Source organism: Delphinus delphis, chromosome 16 (genome assembly GCF_949987515.2).
Source record: "Delphinus delphis chromosome 16, mDelDel1.2, whole genome shotgun sequence".
Classification (NCBI taxonomy): domain Eukaryota; kingdom Metazoa; phylum Chordata; class Mammalia; order Artiodactyla; family Delphinidae; genus Delphinus; species Delphinus delphis.
Window position 1 is genome coordinate 40,197,470 of NC_082698.1, and position 22,927 is coordinate 40,220,396.

Consider the following 22,927-nt stretch of genomic DNA (forward strand, 5'->3'; position numbering starts at 1 on the left):
TATGATTTCAAGAGAGTAGCCTGTAATTTCCCTTTCTTGAACTGTTCTTGTCTGGTTTGTGTATCAACATTATTTAGCCTAAGGGGTATTACATCATTAATAATCAATAACTGTAAGTTTAAAAATTAAATGAAGCCATTTCCATCCAGCTGATTTGCAAATTAAAATTTAAAATAAAAAATGTTGGTCAAAATGTGGAGCAATGCAAAATTCCTGCATGTTCCTGGTACAAATGTGAATTATTACAACTTTGAAGAATTTTGTAATACTTCAAGTTGAAAATGTCTATATTTTACAACTCAGTACCTCTACTCATTGTTATATTTCCTAGGAACAATTTCACAAATGTTCACAAGGAGATATATGTAAGGATGCCCACAGAAGATTTGGAAATAGTGAAAAATTTAAAAATAAAAATATTCATCACCTGGATAATAGGCCATTAAATCTGGTATATTCAGACCATAGAATATTATACCGAAGTGAAAAGAAATGTATTAACTAAATTTAATATGGATGAATCTCGCAAACAATGCTGAGTGAAAAAATTGCATGATTAACAGTCTGATAGCATTTATATAATTTTTTTAAGTTAAAGAACTTTCATTTCAGGGGAAATGGCAGATTGGGTTACTCAAACCTACCCTCCTACTGAAAAAAGAAATGTAAATACTGAGTATATATATATATATTTTATTATTCTTAAAAGTCTTGAAAGGTTGACAACAGATTAAGAAATAGATAAATAGACAAAATCTAAGGGAAAAGAACCATGAGAAGTGAGTGGGTTACTGAAGCTGTGTTTGCCTTGAGAACAAACACCATGTGGTAAATTTGAGTCTGGTGAAACTAACTTTCATTTAATGAAATGCCCAGGGATTGCCATTTTTAAAAATTAAAGTACATAAATTTACAATTAAATAAATTATATCTTTAAAAACAAGGTAGTCAATATGCAAAACTCATCACTTCTTAAGTGTTTTACTTCGACTATTCATCTATGTTCTTGAGGTTATTTACATCAGTTGCATCTGTGTGATGGAAATACTTCATAATGGTAAGCTCTCCTATTTCTCAAACACTTGCAGGTAAAAGCTCCATTTATTTTTTACTTACCTATTAACTTACTTGTTTTCTAATCTCAGCTATTAATAAAACCACAGCAAGGTAATTTTCCAGATAAATTTAGGACTTCGCCTGCAAATCAACAACTCTAAAAACGAAGTAAACTAAATACAGCTTTAGCTTTAGACTTCACAGCTCTAGCCACAGTCCCCTGTTAAAATTATTAGCAAATGCAAATGACAGTAGTAAATGATATTAGCAGAAAGTGATAGGGGGATATGCTTTTAATAGAAAGCTAATTAGGCACTAGATTCTCTGCATGACACTTCCATACCTTCTAAGTAAACTTGTGCCTAAGCTGAATTCACAAAACTGTTGATATTTGCAAAATGCTTTTCACTTGTTTTTAAACTTAGAGCTCACTTTAAAGAGTGCCTTTCTTGTTGTAAATAGAATCAGCTGTATCAAAATAATATTGTGAGAAGAAAATAAAGATACTGGTGGAAAACATAGCCCAATCAAAAATTGTGGAGAGGGTCTAATTAAACAATGACATTTTGAAAAGGTTGATTGAGGTCAATTTGCTTCTTACCTTAAAGTCATTCTTGTAAATATATTTTAGATTATAATACTGAAATAATAGTGTACAATTTTATGCTTAGCATCTAACATAGCTAAGAATTTAGTACACAAACATATTTCTTGAATTGAATGTTTAGAGATAGTGTTTCTCAAATATCTTCCAGAATTCTTTACTCGTTAAAAGAAATTCTAGTAGTAGAACATTTTTTTCTGCCACGACTTCTGTTTAAGGAAAATGAGTTATAAGAAAAAATTAGGGAGTAGTTTAGAATTATTAACTGTTAAATAACAACAATAAATAACTACCAATAATAATTTTAACAGCTACATATATTATGTAGGAGGTGCATTTCTAGCATGTGTTTTATTAATTTTTCTACTGTTCTTTTTCTACTTGTATAACATGTTGGCTTTAAAGAAATGAAAGTACTGATATTAGTGTACTATAACTTATTTTACATAAGCCTATAAGTTTGTATCTTCTTTTTGAACATGGAACTCTGAAATGGTTACTATTTTCTCATTCAAATATATGAAAAATTAATATTCTTTTAAAATTTTATTCTCACTGAATAGCTTTATATATATATATATATATATATATATATAGGAGCTTTCTTAAGATTTATTTGGCCTTGTAAAATAGATAGCTAGTGGGAAGCAGCCACATAGCACAGGGAGATCAGCTCGGTGCTTTGTGTCCACCTAGAGGGGTGGGATACGGAGGGTGGGAGGGAGACGCAAGAGGGAGGAGATATGGGGATATATGTGTATGTATAGCTGATTCACTTTGTTATACTGTGGAAACTAAAGAAATTATACTCCAGTAAAGATGTTAAACAAAATATTTATTTGGCCTAGGATTACCTATAATAGAATATTTATAACTATCTGTATACCTTGACATTTTTATCTAGGAATGCAATATAGAGACTTTCAACTTCAATCGAACAAAATGAACATTTATTAAGAAGCTATGTCTTGGATCCCAGTTGTCATTTTAATTCTAATTTGTGAAGAGTTAAATTATTCTGTGAACAAGCAATTGTGTGGAATATTAAGAAGTACAAGATATTATTCAACTTCGAAGATGCTGAAACATGAAGAAGGTATACAATATGCAAATAACTGAACCTGGAGAATAAATCTCAAGAGTAAATCGCGTGATTAATAGATCATTTGTATCCTCCCTATGAAGAACTTCTACGGAACTTCCACCAGGGGGCAGCGGAAGAGCGGCTTTCTCCCACTTGCAGTCAGACACAGGGTAGCCTGATGTCGCTCGAAGCTTTTATCTTCCTCTCAGTCACCTTTCCTCTCACCCCACTTTAATTAAGTCAGAAGGGCCCTATATTTATTTGCCCATGAACTGACACAGCAAACCAACAGCAGCCACTGTAGTGTGAATGGATTTGCGACCAGGCAAGAGGCTTCAGCCGAGATTACCCGCCCCGCAGCCGGATGAATGTGCTGAGCACAAAGTCTGCTCAAAGCCGAGCAAACGGACTATTTGTGAAAATGCCATCCTGGCTCAAGTCTGATTAAGACCGGGGGTCCCCTGGCCGTTTGATCTTCACTCATCAAAGAGAGTCTTTAAACAAGCTTCATTTTACACTACTGTATGCTGGCGACAGGTTGTGACACCAAAGTGCAGCCACCGTGAGCAGCCTCCCGGGAGCACGTGAACAATGGGAATTCGCGGCTTGGTTAAGTGCAGGACACCCCGGGGCCTGCCTGCTGGGAAATTATCCAGGGCTAGAGGCTGGGTATGGGGCACACGGCACGAGTTTGGAGGTTTCTGGATCTGCCCAACTGGTAGCTCCCCCAACTTGCCTCCTTCCAACCTTCTCTACTCCTGAACTCATCCGAAAATTATTTTTTATTTTTGGGACTTAAGGGTGATGAATAATGCTTGCACAATTTATACCTCGCTCCTCTTCCCCGCTGAAATTAATAGTTCTGTTTCTAGCCCATATCCTGGCCCCCTCCCTGGCGATTCTAAGACCGGGTCTCGGGACACAAAAGTGTTATCAAGGTCCTGCTTTCTATTTTTCACCTCAAGGTTCCTTTGCAATTCACTAGTCTCAGATTTAGTGATTGTCAAAAAAAATTCAGCTCTAAAACATTACAATCAATTTTATGAATCAAAAATATTTCTTTCTCTCTTGCTTTCCATCCACATATATGCGCCTGTGTTTGTGTGCATGTGTGTGTAGAAACTAAAAGTAAACAGTGGTTTCGTTTGAGTGGTGGGTTTGCACACGGCATTTATTTCTGTTTTTGAACTCTCTGTATTTGCTGAATTTCCTCCAAAAGAGTGTATGATGTAAACTAGAAATCTCTCTCTCTCTCTATATATATATGTCTTTTAAAAAATATCACCTGGTTCAAGTAATTTACCTTATTTCCAAAGACTTAAACCTTGTATGCCTTCTTCAAAATCAAAATACAGGGCTTCCCTCTTGTCACAGTGGTTAAGAATCTGCCTGCCAACGCAGGTAACATGGGTTCGATCCCTGGTCCGGGAAGATTCCCACATGCCGCGGAGCAACTAAGCCCGTGTGCCACAACTACTGAGCCTGCACTCTAGAGCCCACGAGCCACAACACTGAAGCCTGTGTACCTAGAGCCCATGCTCCGCAACAAGAGAAGTCACCACAATGAGAAGGCCGCGCACCGCAAGGAAGAGTAGCCCCCGCTCGCCGCAACTAGAGAAAGCCCGTGTGCAGCAATGAAGACCCAGTGCAGCCAAAAATAAATAAACAAAAAATTTTTAAAATGAAAAAAAAATCAAAATATAGTACTTATGTCAGGGATTATAAATGTACCTTTAGGATGCCTGAAAGAACAGGCCTCTTGCAGGATGTGCCTATTTAATCAGAGTACAAAAGACCATACCCTGGCAGTCCTTAGAGAGAGAGAAAGAGAGAAAGAGAGAAAGGTGGGGAGGGGAGGGAGAAAGATGCTTTTGTAGTCAGAAGGGACCTCTCCAACCAGCCCCCCACGCCATTTTAAAAGTGAAAGACCAACACCGGCACTGAGAGTTAAGTGGCTTGACCAAGTTCCCATATTTACCAGCCAGCTGGCGGCTGTCACAGTAGCAGTCTCCAGTGCGCAGTGTTCCGGCCCCAGAATCCTGAAACCACGGCACAACACTTTTCTTGGGCATGACCCTTGCAAAGTGCTTGCATTATAAAGGGGGTAATAAGAGGAACTCAGTGACATGGAAGGAAATGATTTTTCTCTAGCTCTGGAGACTGTTTTAAGAGGATCTTGCATCCTGCCTTCTGCTGTCATTGGTCTGTCTTCATGGCTGGAAATGTCAAATCCTTCAGGGAATGTTAAAGGGCAGTTTTGTACTCCTTGTAACTACATACCACAGGACCTTTCTGAGTGCGGGACATCAGAAAAGTTCCTCTCTGATTTTTAGTTAAAAGTTTCTGGGTTCTGAGCTCTATTCTCAGATGAGCTTTTAATGTCCTGCTTCTGTAAAACACATCTTCTGAGCTAGGGTAGAGAGCTACCATGGAGCCTGATTTATCAGGGCTGGCCATCTCCACTGACCAAATAAACATAATCATTGTCAAATCTCCCCTTCTTTTTTGAGTGAAGAGTGCAGAAAAACCTAATCCATCCTCTCGGGAGTCGTAACTTGGGCCTGCTCTAAAAGCTCTTTTAACATCAAGAAAAGCATTAAGACCCAAATCTTTTAAAGGCCAATGAGAAAGTCATAAGAATTTTTTTTTTTTAACTAAACCCAGGAATGAGGAATCCCTACTCTAAATTCAAGATCAGTACTCCAAAAATGTTGGCAACACTCACCATAAGGAATGACATTTATTCAGTGTTTCCCAGTGAAGTAAAATTAAATGGCAACAGATCTGCTTCCTTTGATTTAACAGAGAAAGAAGCAAAGAAGGAGGGAAGGGAGAGAGAGAGGGAGGAAGAAGAAAGGAAGAGAGGAAGGTAATGAATTAAAAATGTAGCAAAAAAATGTAGCAGTTACGTAAGAATCTGAAATAGCAAAGATGGAAAACAGTTTGCAAATAGCATGGTGATTTTTGGAGTGTATTTTCCTGTCTCCCTCATGGATGAAGAGGCTGATGAATATTCTATGCCAGACATACAGCACTTAGAATGTGAGGAAGGCTCAAGTTATGCCCTTCCTGAGTTATGTGGTTCAATTCCACGTTGGTAAACATTCCACCTATTCTAAAATCTAATCCACAGTATTAAACTTACTGCATTAATTATGGTTCTATTTAAACCAGATCAAATAAGAGGCAGGGTTTCCCTAAACAAGCTAGGCCTAATAAACTAAATACACCTGCCCCAACTTCTATCACCTCTGTCATCTATCTGCCGGGAGAAACTCAGAGTCATCAGAACACTCTCTTCCCCAAGGTTTGTTGGTCACAATTCCTAGACCTAACATGTCCCAAAATATAATCTTCCCCATGACCTAATATGTACCAAAGTATAATCTGTTTTGGAAAAGCTCTTCCTCCATTCCACGTAGGTATATTTGTTTCCCCAACTACTCTACTATAGACAGAAAGCTTTCTGAGGACAAAAAGGCTGCCTTTAATATTTTGCGGGTATATTCCCAAAGGGACTAGGGTAGCATTCTGCATATAATGGTCACTCACTGAATTTAAACTGGATGCTGGTGGAACAATGAACTTCACTTTATCTCCTTACTCATTCTGCTCTTTTGTGGCCACTGTGCAAACTCAATCATGAAAAGGATGTTCAAATTGAGATTCCATCGACAAACTAAGTTTTCCCATTTGCAACAGAGGGTTGGCCTGCTACAGACCCAGCTCTCTCTGAGGACCTCCTACATAAGTTCTTTCCTGTATAATTTGAGAGCTTACTTCCCCTCCCCCCTCTAAATTATTTGTAGGTAGATAACCTGAGTACTCATCTTTTACTCACACAGCACCACATGCACCACGTACAGTGCTTAGCTCATAGTAGGAACTCAGATATTGACAAATTCACTATTATTAGCTTTCAAATCATGACTTCAGGAGGAACGTGGGAAGCGGGGAAGGATCCGCTCATGAAACCCTAATCTTGCCTTAGCTTCCCTAACTCAACACAGCAGACTGTCTAAGCTTAATATTAGACCATAACAGATGTACATGTTCAGGGATCAAGACTGAATTTATGCAACAGGCCTTTTGTTGAAGTTTTCCTTTTACTGATTAAACTGTTGCACTTTTTTTTTTTGGCCTCTAGACAGCGGTTTCATTTGTGAATTCAAGTTCTTAATGGACAAAATTCGTTAAATGTTTTAACATTTACCATCTCTTCCAAAAAGAGGAAAAGAAATTGGCTTTCAGTGTGGCAAAGCGTATTGTATATTTCAATAGGAGAATGGGAGTAGGAAGAAATATTTTAATCCATCCCAAGGGCATGGGATTCTTTCTCCACATTTCAACATTGTAAGAATTTAAGACAGACTCTAGACTTTCTACCACACGGAAGGCACTCAACACATTGATTACTGACATTGTTATCAATATTCTGCAGGTGATAATATGGCACCTAAAATCCCCTATGCCTTCACCTTTTTACCCTACAATACCTCTCCATCTATGTAAACTTCATGCTGGCTGAGGGTCATGGCATATCTGCCCAGGGGAGATCTGGTTCATTGCTGCTTCTCAACAAAAGGTGTATTGGCTTGTTCCTTTCTTAGGCTCATTTTTAAAAAGCCAATATAAACAACCTCCCCTTTGTTTCCGAATTTCAATTTGTTCTAAAAATTTTTAGAGTAGTAGCCAAGTCTAAGTTACTGTACATGTTCTTAACAAAATCTAAAGAAATATGTGCAAGTTAATCCATGTTAGAATTTTAAGGAGGAATTATCAGTAAACCAGAGGAAATTTCACAGGACATAGAATTTAGGATAGCGGAGGGGCACCAGTGCAAGTAGAGGCATTATTAAATAATTGTTTAGAAGATATTCTTAATATGACCTTTGAAACCCAAGAAATTAGAACACAGAGGATTACCAATTTGTTTTTAAAACTACCCCTTCCTCTCTTAACTTTAGGATTATTATACTACTGCAAGACAACCACTGGCTACACTTGGTGGCGGTCCCAGTAATCAATATAGTAGATCGGTATGTAGAGTGATTATAAATACCCTGGAGGTTAGAGGAGCACAAAATAAATACACCCTAGGCTTTTTCATTCAACAATGATTATTCAATCATCTCTTTTTCTAAATTCACATAGCAGTTATCCATCTTCTTATACTTATAACATCAACCTGCTTTAAAAAGAACTGTGTACATTTCTTATCTGTATTATTACTTTAGTTAGAATATTTGTATTCAATGCACCCCCGCGCCCACCCCCCCAGAGGGCAACAACGTGAAGGATAGCCCATTGCCAGGGCACTAGGCTTCCAATATGTTTTTGTTGAATCGATTATTTGCAATGCATGAGCAGGACGGCATTCTTACACACTAGCCTTACTTTATTATTTTTATACACTGACTTACATGACGACAAATTCACTTTCAGCTTCCCCTTTCCAGAAGCTAGTCTCTTATCTCCCTAGAGCGGGTATTCCCTGATTCCAGGAACTGTCTGAGTTGGGATCAAACACAGGCGTTCAGAAGCTTTGCAATATGAAATACTAATGAGGAAGGCGCTAAGCCTTAAGGGTTTCTTATCTCCCTGCGTTAACCCACCGCTGAGAAGGGGGAATCAGGGAAGGACCACTGACCCAGCCGTTGGACCCTGTCCGCTTTCGCTCCTGCCACTTTGATCTTGCGCGTCTGCCTAATCAAGTTCATCTACTGCCGCGACTGCTCAGATTCAAAGAACATTAAATAGCTTGATTATCGGATGGTCATTTCCCTCTTCCCTCCACCCCTGATCTAATGTCCAAACACCAGTCTCTCGCCTCCCTCTCTAAACTTCCCATCAAAAGAGAATTAGTTCTTCCTTCTTACCCTCGTTTGATGTGCAAATGTCCTTCTCTTTGCACATTTTTCTCGTGGGGGCGGGGGGAGGGGAAGAAGGGGGGTGGAATTGAACGAACTTAAAACCGAGGATCTCACCCCAAATCTGCAAACCGTGACTCTAAAGGGTTAATCAGCAACTTGCAAGGGCCACCTGGCCCTCTCGCTGAGACGTTTTGGTAGAGACTTTGAATTACTGATCTGGTTGTATTTAATACTGAATATTATTTGTGTGTACAACAAAAAATAGTACTGGCGTAAAGAAGAAAGGAGAAAAGTGGTTTTGCAGAGAATATCACAATGCCTGACTGAAAAGTATTTGAGATCCCATGCCCCTAACCCTACTGCAAGGCAAGGGCACCCGAGTTCCTCCCACTTCCCGCATTTATTAAAGTTGTCTCCTCTAATGCTCACTGATTACCATCACCCCGAAGGTGAGCTGGGCAGGGGAACGACTGCGCAAGGGAGGGGCTGGGTGAAGAGTGTCAAAGGCTCCCCTTCATGTACACAAACACACCCCCTTCCAGCCCCTCCCAACGCTTTGAAATCCCAACCCGGCTTTGTTGTCTCCCCCACCCCCCCCCCGAGGGGCCGGAATGCTCACAGCCCACAGTATAAAGGCAGCCGCGGTGGCGGTGGCGGAGCAGAGCCCCGCAGTCAGGACTCTGGGACCGGTGGAGGCTCTCGGAACCCTGGCTCTGCAGCTGCGCCAGCACAGCTTCGTGGGATCCAGGCTTGTAAAGCGATATTCCTCCTTTCTCTTTGTCTCCCTTGAGTCCTTCTGAGATGACGGCTCTGGGCACAGCGGGTGCTGCCCGGGTGTTGGTTACCCTAGTAGCTGCGGCTCTTTGCGGTCACCCTCTGTTCAGAGTCAGTGCCACCTTGAACTCGGTTCTTCTCAATTCCAACGCCATCAAGAACCTGCCCCCACCGCTGGGCGGCGCTGCCGGGCACCCAGGCTTCGCAGTCAGCGCTGCTCCGGGAATTCTGTTCGAGGGCGGCAACAAGTACCAGACCATTGACAACTACCAGGTGAGAAGGGTCTTGGGGACCTGGGGACGCTGTGACCCTGAAGAGGTCTTATTGGGGGAGGAGGGCGTAGAACGTGCTGTGTGCAGTTCAAGGCGCATTTGGAAACTCTGCCTTTGGGAGCAGTGGGCAGCAGCAGCTTTTGGAGAGGTGGACAGAAAGGGACTATGATGAGTCCAGGAGTGTGGTACCTGGCTGCCCAGGTGCCTCACCCTTTCCTGGCCCCCTTCCCGCAGCCGTACCCGTGCGCCGAGGACGAGGAGTGCAGCACCGATGAGTACTGCGCGAGTTCCACCCGCGGAGCGGGTGCAGGCGCGGAAATCTGCCTCTCCTGCAGGAAGCGCCGAAAACGCTGCATGCGTCACGCTATGTGCTGCCCTGGGAATTACTGCAAAAATGGTGAGTCGGGTAGCTTCCTTTCGGACTCAAACCATCCCGCGCTTGTGCGCCTACAGTTGCGAGACAATGCTCTCAGCTTTCAGAACGCTGTGGCATCACCCGCAAATGGGAGTTCAGCGTGCGAGGTTCCCCTGAAATGTTCAGGTTAGTGTTTAACCAGGGAGCAAAGAGAAGTACAGAGATATTGGAGCTCCTTATCTCCCTTTGTGCCCCCTCGATTACTTAACACGACGTCTTACCTCAGAGTGGGCCCTTCCATAAAAATTTGTCTAGAGAGCGCCTTGATACCCTTTGAGAAAGAAGATGGGGAGGGAGGTGGAATTATACAGAGACCAAGGAAACCAGACTGGGCGTTTAGTTGCCTTTTCCATTTTTCTTATGGTGCCTCTCACAGCTCTGCCAGACTAGCCTCTCCTTCAAGATCCCTGTTCAAACTGTTGTCAATCAGAAGACAGAGTAATTTATCTGTGCTGGCCGTTCTTAAAGATCTTGATGCCCTCACATCCAGGCTTCTCCATCCTTCTCTGCCTCTACCTCCTGCTACCTTAAAATAAGTACTCCTCCCCCCAACCACAGATCCACAAAAGTTTAATGTCTCCAAGAGGTAGACTCAGCCAAAGAAGACTCCAGAAATAAACTTAAGGGTGGTGATCCTCCTTAGGACCCAGTAATACTCCGGGTGAACTAACTAAATCTCTGTAATATAGAAATTATACAGTAAAGTAACTGGTGGTAAAGAGTGTAATCTTCCAGGCAGCAGGCATTGCATTTGCTTAACTTAGTCTGGCAGTACCTATATAGCACCAAGGGCAGAGAAGTTATTTTTAAAAACAATTTTTTAAGTGACTGATTTTATTTTTCTTACCCCAAGGGTGATATTAAAATGGGCAGAAATTTCACTGCCACTACCGCAGTTGGTGGGAAAGTATTTTAAGTGGCTAGATTGGGGATGTTACATGTGAGTGCACAGTGTACAGACTGATGCTTCTGTCCATCTGGGGAGTTTTGCTTTAACACTTGGAAGGAAGTTTGGCTCGTGTTTAAATTAACCTCACTACAGTGAGGTATCTCAAATTGGTGCAGGCATAACAAGACTGCCACTGTCACAGCTATTAGCAGTAACAAATTACAGCTCAGGAGTTAATCACTATCTCCTGTTTCCTTAGGAATATGTATGCCTTCTGATCACAATCATTTCAATCGAGGAGAAATTGAGGAAACCATTATTGAAAGCTTTGGTAATGATCACAGCACCTTGGATGGGTACTCCAGAAGAACTACACTGTCTTCAAAAATGTATCATACCAAAGGTAGGTTAAAGTATCTAAAGTCTCATTCTTTTTTGTTAGCACATCAGTAGTGTCTTTCAGATCACCTTAATGGAATAACACAGGCTTAGCAGTGACCATGTACTTTTCCTACTGTCTTCCTAGGACAAGAAGGTTCTGTCTGTCTTCGATCATCAGACTGTGCTACAGGGTTGTGTTGTGCTAGACATTTCTGGTCCAAGATCTGTAAACCTGTTCTCAAAGAAGGTCAAGTGTGCACCAAGCACAGGAGAAAAGGCTCTCACGGGCTGGAGATATTCCAGCGTTGTTACTGTGGAGAAGGTCTGTCTTGCCGGATACAGAAAGATCACCATCAAGCCAGTAATTCTTCTAGGCTTCACACCTGTCAGAGACACTAAGCCAGCTGTCTGAACACAGTGGACTCCATTTACATAATATATGCTATGAAAACTGTTTGTGACTTTTGTGAGCTCAATCCTTAAGGATGTACAAATTCTGTGGTTACAGTTAAGCATTCCAATAATACCTTCCGAAAATCTGGAGTGTAAGAGCTTTGTTTCTTTGTGGAACTCCCCTGTCATTGATTGCAGTAAATTACTGTGTTGTAAATTTTCAGTGTGGCACTTACCTGTAAATGCAACAAAACTTTTAATTATTTTTCTAAACGTGCTGCATTGTCTATTGTTCCCCTTGTTATGTAAATGTTTGTATACATTGTTATCTTGATTCTGATAAATACTCTATATTGAAATAAATACTTTCAGCCTATTCCATATTGAATTGAAATAAATACTTTCAGCTTATACTTCTTAAATGCAAAACCCTTTCCCCTTTTAGTTCTGGAATCTAGAATGTAAGGAGCTTTTGGAATGACAAGTGATAGGTATGTAAGATTTATCATGAAAATATTAGCTTATTTTCCAAAATGTACTCTCTCAGTGCTTAGATTATATTTATCTCTAGGCTGTGATAGTCCTTGAAATAAAATTTAACTTTTAATACCATGAAATATTACAAGTATAAATAAATTTTGGCAGTGTGATCTTAGAGGGCTGTTATGTGTGTGGTGTGTGTTTGTGTGTGTGTAAATACAGTTGACAAATACATGCAGATTTTGTACCAAATTAGTCAACTTGAAGTATCTTAAATACTACTTCATGCCAGGAAGACTTGGTTCCAACTACTTTGATTTTTAAATAATTATTACCTAAAAATCACAAATCCTCTCTCATTTTGTTCTTTGCTTCTCTTGCTAGATGAACTGAACATTTCAGTTTTTGCTCAACCAGAAATCTGTTCATTGGAAGAGGACAGGGGTATATTGTTTAAAAGAAAACTCATAGAAATGAAGTCTAAACTGGCTTTGTGTTTTCATTTGCCAACTTTGATACTGACAAATCTGATACTGGGGAAGGAGAGAGCAACTGTCCCAGTTTACACTTATTCTGTAATATTCAAACATCTCCATCAAAACCACAAAATGCTGGGTTTAAGGGACTCCAGAGGACAGTGACTGATAAATTGTCTAAAAAGTTTCCTTAAATAACACAGATGTCCTAGAATGTTTGTTGTTTTTGTATTCCCGGAAGTGGTTCAATTTCAAGGAGTTTTGCCAACAGGACACAAGGGTTGGTTGGTTCTTCCCTGAGAAGGGAACTGGCAGGATGTCTGCTGTTACATTCCTTTTGTTTGGAAGTTTCAGCTTCCTCACCCTGGAGAAACTGTCTTTTTCTACATGTGCTAGTTCGCTGATGTGCCAGGAAGGCCAGTTCTAAGGCCTGCCATCTCCAATAAAGCACAACAGAGGAGAGGAAACAGGAAACCCTTTTTTCGAAAAGAAGAAAGAAGGGCCTCTGTTTCAAGAGGGGAGAGGAGGAATCATTTAAAGGGCCTTGGCTATGGGATTCCTTCATTTATGCCGGAACTGGCCGTGACCAGAGATGCTCCATCTCTGCACATGTTAGCACATCAGCCCTGGTTGTAGCCCTCCTTGCAACCCATTGCATGACGCGGATGGGAGAATGACAAACCAACCAAGAAGAGATGCCTCTTCTTCCTATCCAGCTGAAGACTTAGAAAGGGATATCAAAAAAGAAATTCTGCACATTTATAAAGGTGAAAAAAGAATATAAAAAAACCCTGTAGTTACTTTATTAGCGAGTAATGGAGGCTGGAAGATGGAAGTCAGGCACAATACCAAAATCAAAAGAGGATCATTGAAGGAACCTCAAACATTTTAGATAGTGGCTGCTGACACTTGAATATTATTTCACTTTAAACAATTTATTTGAATGGAAAATACATGAACTTGGGAATGCATTCACAAAGCATTTTATCAAATGGTAGCATACTCTATACACTGCCCTGTACCTTGCACTTTTTACTTTACATCCTTGCAGATTATTCTGTGTAATACATAGAGAGGTATCTCATTCCTTTTAATGATTGCCTTAAAGAGTGTAGTATGTTGGAATGGCTATACTGTAATTTAAAGAGTCATTATCGAGAGACATTTAAATTGTTGCCAGTGTTTTTGTTATAACAAATATTGTGCCATCAGTATAGATTCTGTGTGTGTGTTCATGTGCTGATATAGTTGGAGGATAAGATAATGACTCATTTTTGTAGGAAAATCCAAATTTAAAAAGCATGCTTGCTGTAGCTACTCATAAGGGGTGGCATGGGCAAAATGACAAGATGTCTGTTTATCACTGATCTAGTGATGATTAAACTCTTGCTAAATTGTGTCAAAGGAGGAAGAGGGAAGAGGTTTATCCTATCAATTTTACAGTAAATAGTAATCTGTGGCATTCAGTTAAAGGTAGACTTGTTAGGATTAATCTCCAAAATATACAAGCAGCTCAATATCAAAAAGCAAACAACCCGATCCAAAAATGGGCAAAAGACCTAAACAGACATTTCTCCAAAGAAGATATACAGATGGCCAACAAACACATGAAAGGATGCTCAACGTCACTAATCATTAGAGAAATGCAAATCAAAACCACAATGAGGTATCACCTCACACCAGTCAGAATGGCCATCATCAAAAAATCTACAAACAATAAATGCTGGAGAGGGTGTGGAGAAAAGGGAACCCTCTTGCACTGTTGGTGGGAATGTAAATTGATACAGCCACTATGGAGAACAGTATGGAGGTTCCTCAAAAAACAAAAATAGAACTACCATACGACCCAGCAATCCCACTACTAGGCATATACCCTGAGAAAACCATAATTGAAAAAAGTCATGTACCACAATGTTCACTGCAGCTCTATTTACAATAGCCAGGACATGGAAGCAACCTAAGTGTCCATCATCGGATGAATGGATAAAGAAGATGTGGCACATATATACAATGGAATATTACTCAGCCATAAAAAGAAGCAAAACTGAGTTATTTGTAGTGAGGTGGATGGACCTAGAGTCTGTCATACAGAGTGAAGTAAGTCAGAAAGAGAAAAACAAATACTGTATGCTAACATATATATATATATATATATATATGGAATCTAAAAAAAAATGTGGTTCTGAAGAACATAGGGGCAGGAAAGGAATAAAGACGCAGACACAGAGAATGGACTTGAGGACATGGGGAGGGGGAAGGGTAAGCTGTGACAAAGTGAGAGTGGCATGAACATATATGTACACTACCAAATGTAAAATAGATAGCTAGTGGGAAGCAGCTGCATAGCACAGGGAGATCAGCTCGGTGCTTTGTATCCACCTAGAGGAGTGCGATAGGGAGGGTGGGAGGGAGATGCAAGAGGGAGGAGATACGGAGATGTATGTATATGTATAGCTGATTCACTTTGTTATATAGCAGAAACTAACACACTATTGTAAAGCAATTATACTTCAATAAAGATGTTAAAAAAAGGTAGACTTGTTCTAATTCCTTTGATTTTAAAGTAATTATTAAATAAAATTACAAACAAGTCATTTCCCCATCCCTTTTTTCTTGTTTTGTTTAACCTGAAATCTACTGATAGGAATGAAGATGGGAATATACTGTTTAAAAGAAAAATACAGACATGCAGCCTAATATGACTGTTCATATTTCAGCAGATCAGAACACTTTATGGACTTTCCCCATGGTAAATCAAATTGCATTAACTCAATCATGGAATTAGTAACATAATTATACAGTTAGAAATTGTATCAATTTCAGTATTTCTATTGCATGGCAAAATTACCACTCATTGCCACTTATGAAAATTTCAGGTAAAATCATTAAAATTTCCTTCACTTTCCTTCACTGACTGCAGCGTCTATCATGTCACTACCTTTTTTTTTTTTAAGAGTCTCGAAGAGAAATGGATGAAGCTACCATTAGGTGTGTAAAATGTGTTCCATTGAGTTCTATATTACAATTTTCATACTTTCTAAATTACTACTGAGTACAGTACCAAAATATAAAATACATTATTTGTCTCCACACTGAATAGAAAATAAAGAATCTCAATAATTTAGGTATCTGATGGCTGTACAAATGTGTGTATATATGTGGGCCTTTATGTTTGTCCTACTGTTAACTGCTTAGAAACAATCAAATCAATAATCAGAGACTATGGACTTCCCTGGTGGCACAGTGGTTAGGAGTCTGCCTGCCAATGCAGGGGGCACGGGTTCAAGCCTTGGTCCGGGAGGATCCCACATGCCACGGAGCAAATGGGACCATGTGCCACAACTACTGAGCCTGTGCTCTAGAGCCCGTGAGCCACAACTGCTGAGCCCACGTGCCACAACTACTCAAGTCCACACACCTAGAGCCCATACTCCACAGCAGGAGAGGCCACCACAATGAGAAGCCCGCACACTGCAAGGAACGGTAGCCCCCGCTTGCCGCAACTAGAGAAAGCCCATGTGCAGCAACGAAGACCCAACACAACCAAAAATAAATTAAAAAAATAAAATAAACAAATTTAAAAAAATAAATAATCGAGACTACAATCTGGATAATGCTAGAGAATTTTAATTCAATTAACGTGTATTGAGCCTTTGGTATTCAATAGGTACTATCCTAACATCTGAAACAACATATGTAATATGCTAACTTCAAGGAACTCACCATTTAGCAAGAGATGACAAACAACTATTAGTGCTGAGGGTTGGTTTAATATAGTGGTTTGAGACATAGCACCTGGAATCAGATAGACTTGGGTTGGAATCATGGCTCCCTCTGCTTCCACTAATGATGTTGGGCAAAGGATAGAACCTCATTAATAATATGGAGTGAATGCCAACTTTAGAGTGCTGATGTGAGAATAATGCATACATTATAATAACACTTAGCATCATGTATAGTTTATAGTAAGCACTCAATTTTAGGTCTTCACTATTGAAAAAACATAATGATAAGATATTGTATCATATATACGAATATCTAACAACAGATTAAAAGTAATTAAATCGGTCTGTAGGTGCTCTGTTAAAGCTTCAGGGAAGCAATGGTATTTGAACTGTCTTCTTTTCAAGGCCCTTTTATTTCAAGGAAGAGAAATCATTTAAACTAGAGAAAGTAAAAAGGGATACATGGATTGGAATGCTACCTCTTATGAAAATCAGTATGGAAACCATTCTGAAGACTGGCTTCATAGCTTGCTAATGATTTCTGCTGTACTGTAATTTTCACACACCTAAGGCTTGACAAAGTGGCATATATCCTGTCCCCAGTAAAAGTGACCTTCAGGTTCAGCTCTGCTCAGCAAACTTCTTAGCCTCTCAGCGACTATTCCAGATTCCTCAGCAAGTGTTTTGATGAGCGCAGCTTTGTTCAGGTGTGCACTTCAGGTGCACTTGGCTAGCTTGGTTACCCAGATCCTACAATACAAACACGGCTGACTATGGCCAGTCCACCTTTCATAGGAAGGAATTTTGGTAGTTCTGAGGAGTGTGTAGGAACAGGCACCAGGTGTCACATCTACCATATATAGTTTTAAAGAATGAGAAGGAGCTCACAAAGAAAAGAAAGGGTATTGGAGGCAGAGGAAACAATGTGAGCCAAATTACAAAGCTAAAAAAATAAAAATACATACTGTATTTTTAAAAAAGTGCAATGATCCACTGTGGCTAGAGTGTGGGGTACCTGGGAGAAGCATGACTTTGCCGATTTTTTAAAAATCTGTTATAAAGCAAAGAAGAAAGGTAAAAACTCTTCATTTTCAGCAACAGTTACCATATTAGGTGAAAGTGGAGCTGAAGACGATATGTTTGAGACATACTTTAGTTTAGACATCTTTATTGGTAAGAAAAATCTCACCTTACTCTTCCTGACAATTTAGTTGTCCTCTCAGACAGCTTGGCTTTTAATCTTACAGGCAGGGGGACTGGACTTTATAACTATCCTAAACAGAAAGCTAGAGACAACAAAGAAGATGGAAATTCTTTATTCAGGGATCTCTGCACATTTCACTGTTTTATTACCAGTCTTGATTATCTTTTTGATCAAGTGGGACTAAGTGCTATGTCTGACAGTCATCATATTGCAGAACACGTTTAAAACAAATAAAAAAGCCAGAACTTCCACTTTTCTAAGGATGAGTCACTTTTTGGCAAAATTCAGAAACTGGCCAATGGTTTTCTTATATTAACACTTCATTCAGCAACTTTCTCCTTGTCGCTCACATCATCTCTGTCCCTTTAAGAAGCCCTATTCCTATCTCCATAGTTTTCATCCATCCCTTCTCATCTATTCCCTTACTCTTTCCATAAGACTCTCAATTGTCTTATTTGTATTTCCATTCTGATTACCTAACATTTATTTTGCAGCTGCATCCTCCCAGACCTTTCCTTTCAGACCTTGTGTCTGAAACTGTAATCTATTCACCAAACCAGTTTTCCTTTCCTCCTAAGCACGTTTCCCAGCCTTCTTTGCAGCCACGTGACTGACCTTGGCCAAGGGGATGTTTGCCTGGAGACACTGCACTAGCTTCTCCTCCATCTGCGGATCTCTGGGGAGATAATGTCAGCCTTGCAATTCAGTGGAAGAGCCACTCTCGGCCTGCATTTCTAAACAGTAGCAGGAGCAAATTCCCCTGCCCCCATCTTCCACTTGCATGAACAAGAAATAAACTTTGTGATATGCCACTGAGATTTAGGGGGTTTTGTTTTACTTTAATACGCAGTTCTACCTTTCTCCTTCCTTCTTTTTGTTCTCCAAAACGCTACCATTCTGTCATTGGTCTGATAAACGATAAGTGCATGAAATTGTGGGGTGCAAAGGAATCCATATTGTTACCATTTACATGAGAATGTGAAAGCATGCACCGTTGTGCTTGACCAGCAGTAGGAATTCAATTAATATTTTTACTTTTTCATAACTGGGGACTGTACAAATAAAACCTCCTCCCAACTAAGCAATACAAATGGCAGGAAATGATCATGATAGCAACTTTTGAGAGCATCTTTCAGGTTCCAAAGACTAATTTAAGTGTTCCACATATATTTATTTCATTCTCACAGTACCTCTATGAGGGAAGTATGTTTATTACTCCTACTTTAAAGATGAGGAAACAGAAGTTAAGAAAGCTTAAGGTGTTGACCTGAGGTCATGAAGCTACTAAGTTACAGTCAGAATTTGAAATCAGAAAGTCTGCTCCAAACTTTAGGCTCTTAACCACTACCAACAGGGCTGGGTATTCAACCATCTGAAGTTTCTGTATCCCTTAAGTTATTTAATAGTATATTTAAAATAGGCTAAAGATTTATCTGGTGACTTGGAACATGCAGTACCTCAAGTTTCTGAATTGAAAAACTTTTTTGAAATTCTATTTAAAGATATATTTGAATGTAATAACCTATATGGTCTTTCTTGTGTGTTTAAATGAAAGAAAAAAGGAGTCAAAGGTTAAACTAATAAAACTGTAAAACTGTTAAAAATTTTAAAAATTTTAAAAAAGTTAAAAATTTTAAATTTTTTAAAATTTAAAATTTTAAAATTTTAAATTTTTTAAAATTTAAAATTTTAAAATTTTAAATTTTTTAAAATTTTTTTTAATTTTAAATTTAAATTTTAAATTTAATTTTAAATTTTTAAAATTTAATTTAAAAAGTTAAAAATTTTAAATTTTTTAAAATTTAAAATTTTAAAATTTTAAATTTTTTAAAATTTAAAAAAATTTTAAAAAAGTTAAAAATTATAATCTTTCTTGATTAGAGAAATAGTTTAATGAATTACCAGAAAAGTTTAGTCACTGTTAGATTTTTATGCTATTTCTCCCATCTAAGAGAATGCTTTCTACACAGTAATATAACTACATTATGGTAAAATCCTTGCATTTAAGTCCAGTTTCAAATTACCTACACACAATGTGTGCTATTTCACAAATGTTCTTGCATTCTGTTTACAGTTGCTTTTCCTTTAAGTCCATCCTTCAAATTATACCTTGTGTGGTGACAGCAAATGATAACCATAAATGTAGTTATTTATTAACAGATGAGGGCTGAGTGGTTTCAACTTCCAGAAGAAGACAAAATCTGGTATAATTATATCATGGATTCATCCTAAAGAGCTAAAAATAGCTGACACGTGTGCGCACGCGCGCTCACACACAAATACCTAAGTTCAGTGTTTCTTAAGTGATTGTTTTGCTTAGAGCACAAAATTGATGAACTCACAGCTTTGAGGTAGAACTTGGAGTCAGGGTTGAATTTTTGCATAGCTTTATGTCTTAGGATAGTGCCTGACACAAGTACGAGAGTAATAAGTGGCTGTTCTTCTACAACTGTGCATTGACTCCAATGTGGAAGAGTTTTCAGTGTGTCCTTGTATGAAAACTATTTCAGCCCACTTGTTAATTCAGGATGCTATAATTACATCATGATGGTGCTGTGTCTTGTGCCATCAGGAAGGGATTTTCCAAGCCAGTTTAGATTCAATTAGAAGCCAAGGTATTGAATTTTAGCCCTATATATGCTCCTGATTACATTTCAAAAGGGATGATCATTTTATAGCTTTCTTAGGTAAGTGGTTTCTAAACTCAGCTCACCATCTGAAACACCTGAGATATTTTTAAAACTACAGATAACTGGGCCCCTTACAAGAGCTACTGAATCAAAATCTCTTGGGATTACATCTATGCATTTTTTAAAGCTCTTCCATTGATTGATATTGTACATCTAATTTTGGAACCCACTGCTACATGTCCTTTAATCAAAATTACTTTGAACAGAATAACCAAGTGGAAAGAAAGGAGCTATTGGTTGAGCACTCATACACCAGTACTTGAACTTGGGTATTATATCATTTCATGTGATTCATTCAGCAACCCTAGCAGCTGTATATACATGTTCACTATATCAACAAGGCAATGAGACAAGGAGATGCTGAGAGGTAAACTGATGTCCTTAACGTCGCACAGCTAGGAAGTGGAAGAGTGATGACTGAGAGCTCGATGCTTATGGTCCCAAAGACCACTTTTTGTCAATGGTAATAAAAATGTTAATTTTGGGGTTTTTTTTTTTTTAGGTGTTAGAGTTAACTTTGTACGTTTGCAGACACTCCTTTGAGAAAACTCATTTTTACTGAATTTCAAACTTGGATGACAGAAACAAACACGCAAAAATGAAAACCCTTCACTGGAGTCACCCCCACTTTCTTGTAATACCAATTTTGTCTCATGAAGTCCCAGCTTCCTTCTCAGGGAAGCCTTCCTTGACCCACCATTTATTACAGGCCAAGTCAGATGTTTCATGTTCTCTCATAAGTTCTTTTGCATAGCTCTTATGACAATGCTAATAAGCTGTTTTTATATTTATTTATTAAAGTGGATTTCTTCCTCATTAAACTGTAGACTTCATGAGTACAAGGATCCTGCCCATCTTTCTACCCACAGCACCCAGTTCAGGGCTTACCCCACAGTACTTATTCATTAAGGCCTTGTTGAATGAATCAACAAACTCCTGTGCTCTTTCCCCTTAATGGATGTCTATTATTTGTAATGTACATAAATATACCAAAAGATTCAGTAACTACATCATTTTTTTCTATAATAGGACTACTTAAGAGCATTAAATAAGAGTTTAATTACCTAATTACAAAGAATGAGGTAATTAATACTTAATTTTATTTGAGTTAACTTTATTAACTCATAATTAACTAATAATTAAATCAAATTTAGACAAAAATTACTTTTTGATTTACATTATTTGTCATTGTTTTGGGACTTATATTACAGAAATATAATCTGATCAAAACCAGGAATTAATCACAAAGCATTAAAATACACATTAATAATTTCTTCTGTTGTAAAGTAGTCTCATGTATTTTGCTTGTATAATGATTAGATGGTTTTGAGAAGAACCTGATGAATGGCTTGACTTTTTCTGGCTTTCGTAAAAAGAAATTTTACTTTCTGTTGTAATTCACATTCATTGAGATAAAGTAACTGCAGAGATCCCTCTGGCCTCACTTGTAATCTGACCACAAAACAGATATTTTCATTATTAAAGAATCTATCTTTCAAGTAAGATAGAATGATAGATTCAACACCTGGATTGAAACTCAGACAATAGACCCAAATAAATTAAAACAAATTCTGTGGGTGCCATTAATCGGTGGTTTCCAATTATTTCCTTCACATTGGGATCACCTGGAAAGCTTTAAAAATTACAAATGCCTGTGACACTTCCCCCAGAGATTGTGATTGACTGGTCTGAGGTGTGACATCAGTTTTGGAATTTTGACAGGTGATTCTAATGGGGACAAGTTTGGGAACCATTATTATTAGTTTCTGCCTCTTCAGACAAAGTAGCAGGAGTATTGATGTTTCCACCCTAATATTGAAATAGATTTGTAGAATGCCAGGTTAACTCTGAAACTGGAATTTAGAGCTGAATTTTAGACCTAAGCTTGCCTGCAAAGGACTGCAGCTAGGAGTGAGAATACTTCGGGCATTTCTTAACTTGGGAATCTTTCATATCCTATGTGTCAAGACCTGAGACTGGGACCAATTCCAAAAGAAGTTTTGAAAGTAAGTTTACCACCAAATGGGAAAGTTGAAAAGGAGTAAGAATAATATATGGATTTTTTAATCCCGCCCTTCCCTACTCTTCAAAACACAGCTGAATTGAGCAGCTTGAATTATAACTCTGTATTAGTTGAAAAGTGGGGATTAAAATGAGTTTAACATGACACGATTTATTAGCTGAAGAGATCCATCATAGTAAGCTCTACTGAAGTACCAGTTAAATGATCTTGTAACAGAGAAATTTATGGTCTTAGAGGGAACACACACATTAACAGTTATTAATATCGCTGTGTGTTGACTTCACAAAATATTCTTTCCAAAGCATAGAAGGCAGTTCAAAAATCAGTTGTTTCTAAACCAGAGATTAAAAAGACAATTTAAAAAAATCAGTGAAACTTAAGAGCTGTTTTTTTGAAAAGAAAGTTGGCAAACCTTCAGCTAGATTCACCAAAAAAAGGACTCAAAAATCTGAATTGAAAGAGGAGATATTACAACTGATACCACTGAAATACAAAGGATCACAAGAGACTAATAAGGGAAAATATGCTCAACATCACTAATCATCAGGGAAATGCAAATCAAAACCACAATGAGCTATCACTTCACAG

At 38.6% G+C, this 22,927-nt stretch overlaps 1 protein-coding gene across 1 annotated transcript; it reads left to right on the forward strand.

Moving 5' to 3' along the window:
- Positions 1 to 9,365: 9,365 nt before the first annotated feature.
- DKK1 (dickkopf WNT signaling pathway inhibitor 1) lies at positions 9,366 to 12,279 on the forward strand. The gene is made up of 4 exons (XM_060033659.1): positions 9,366 to 9,664; positions 9,898 to 10,060; positions 11,227 to 11,370; positions 11,494 to 12,279. The coding sequence occupies exons 1-4, from the start codon at positions 9,419 to 9,421 to the stop codon at positions 11,745 to 11,747; spliced, it is 807 nt and encodes a 268-aa protein (XP_059889642.1). The 5' UTR covers positions 9,366 to 9,418; the 3' UTR covers positions 11,748 to 12,279.
- The last annotated feature ends 10,648 nt before the right edge of the window (positions 12,280 to 22,927 follow it).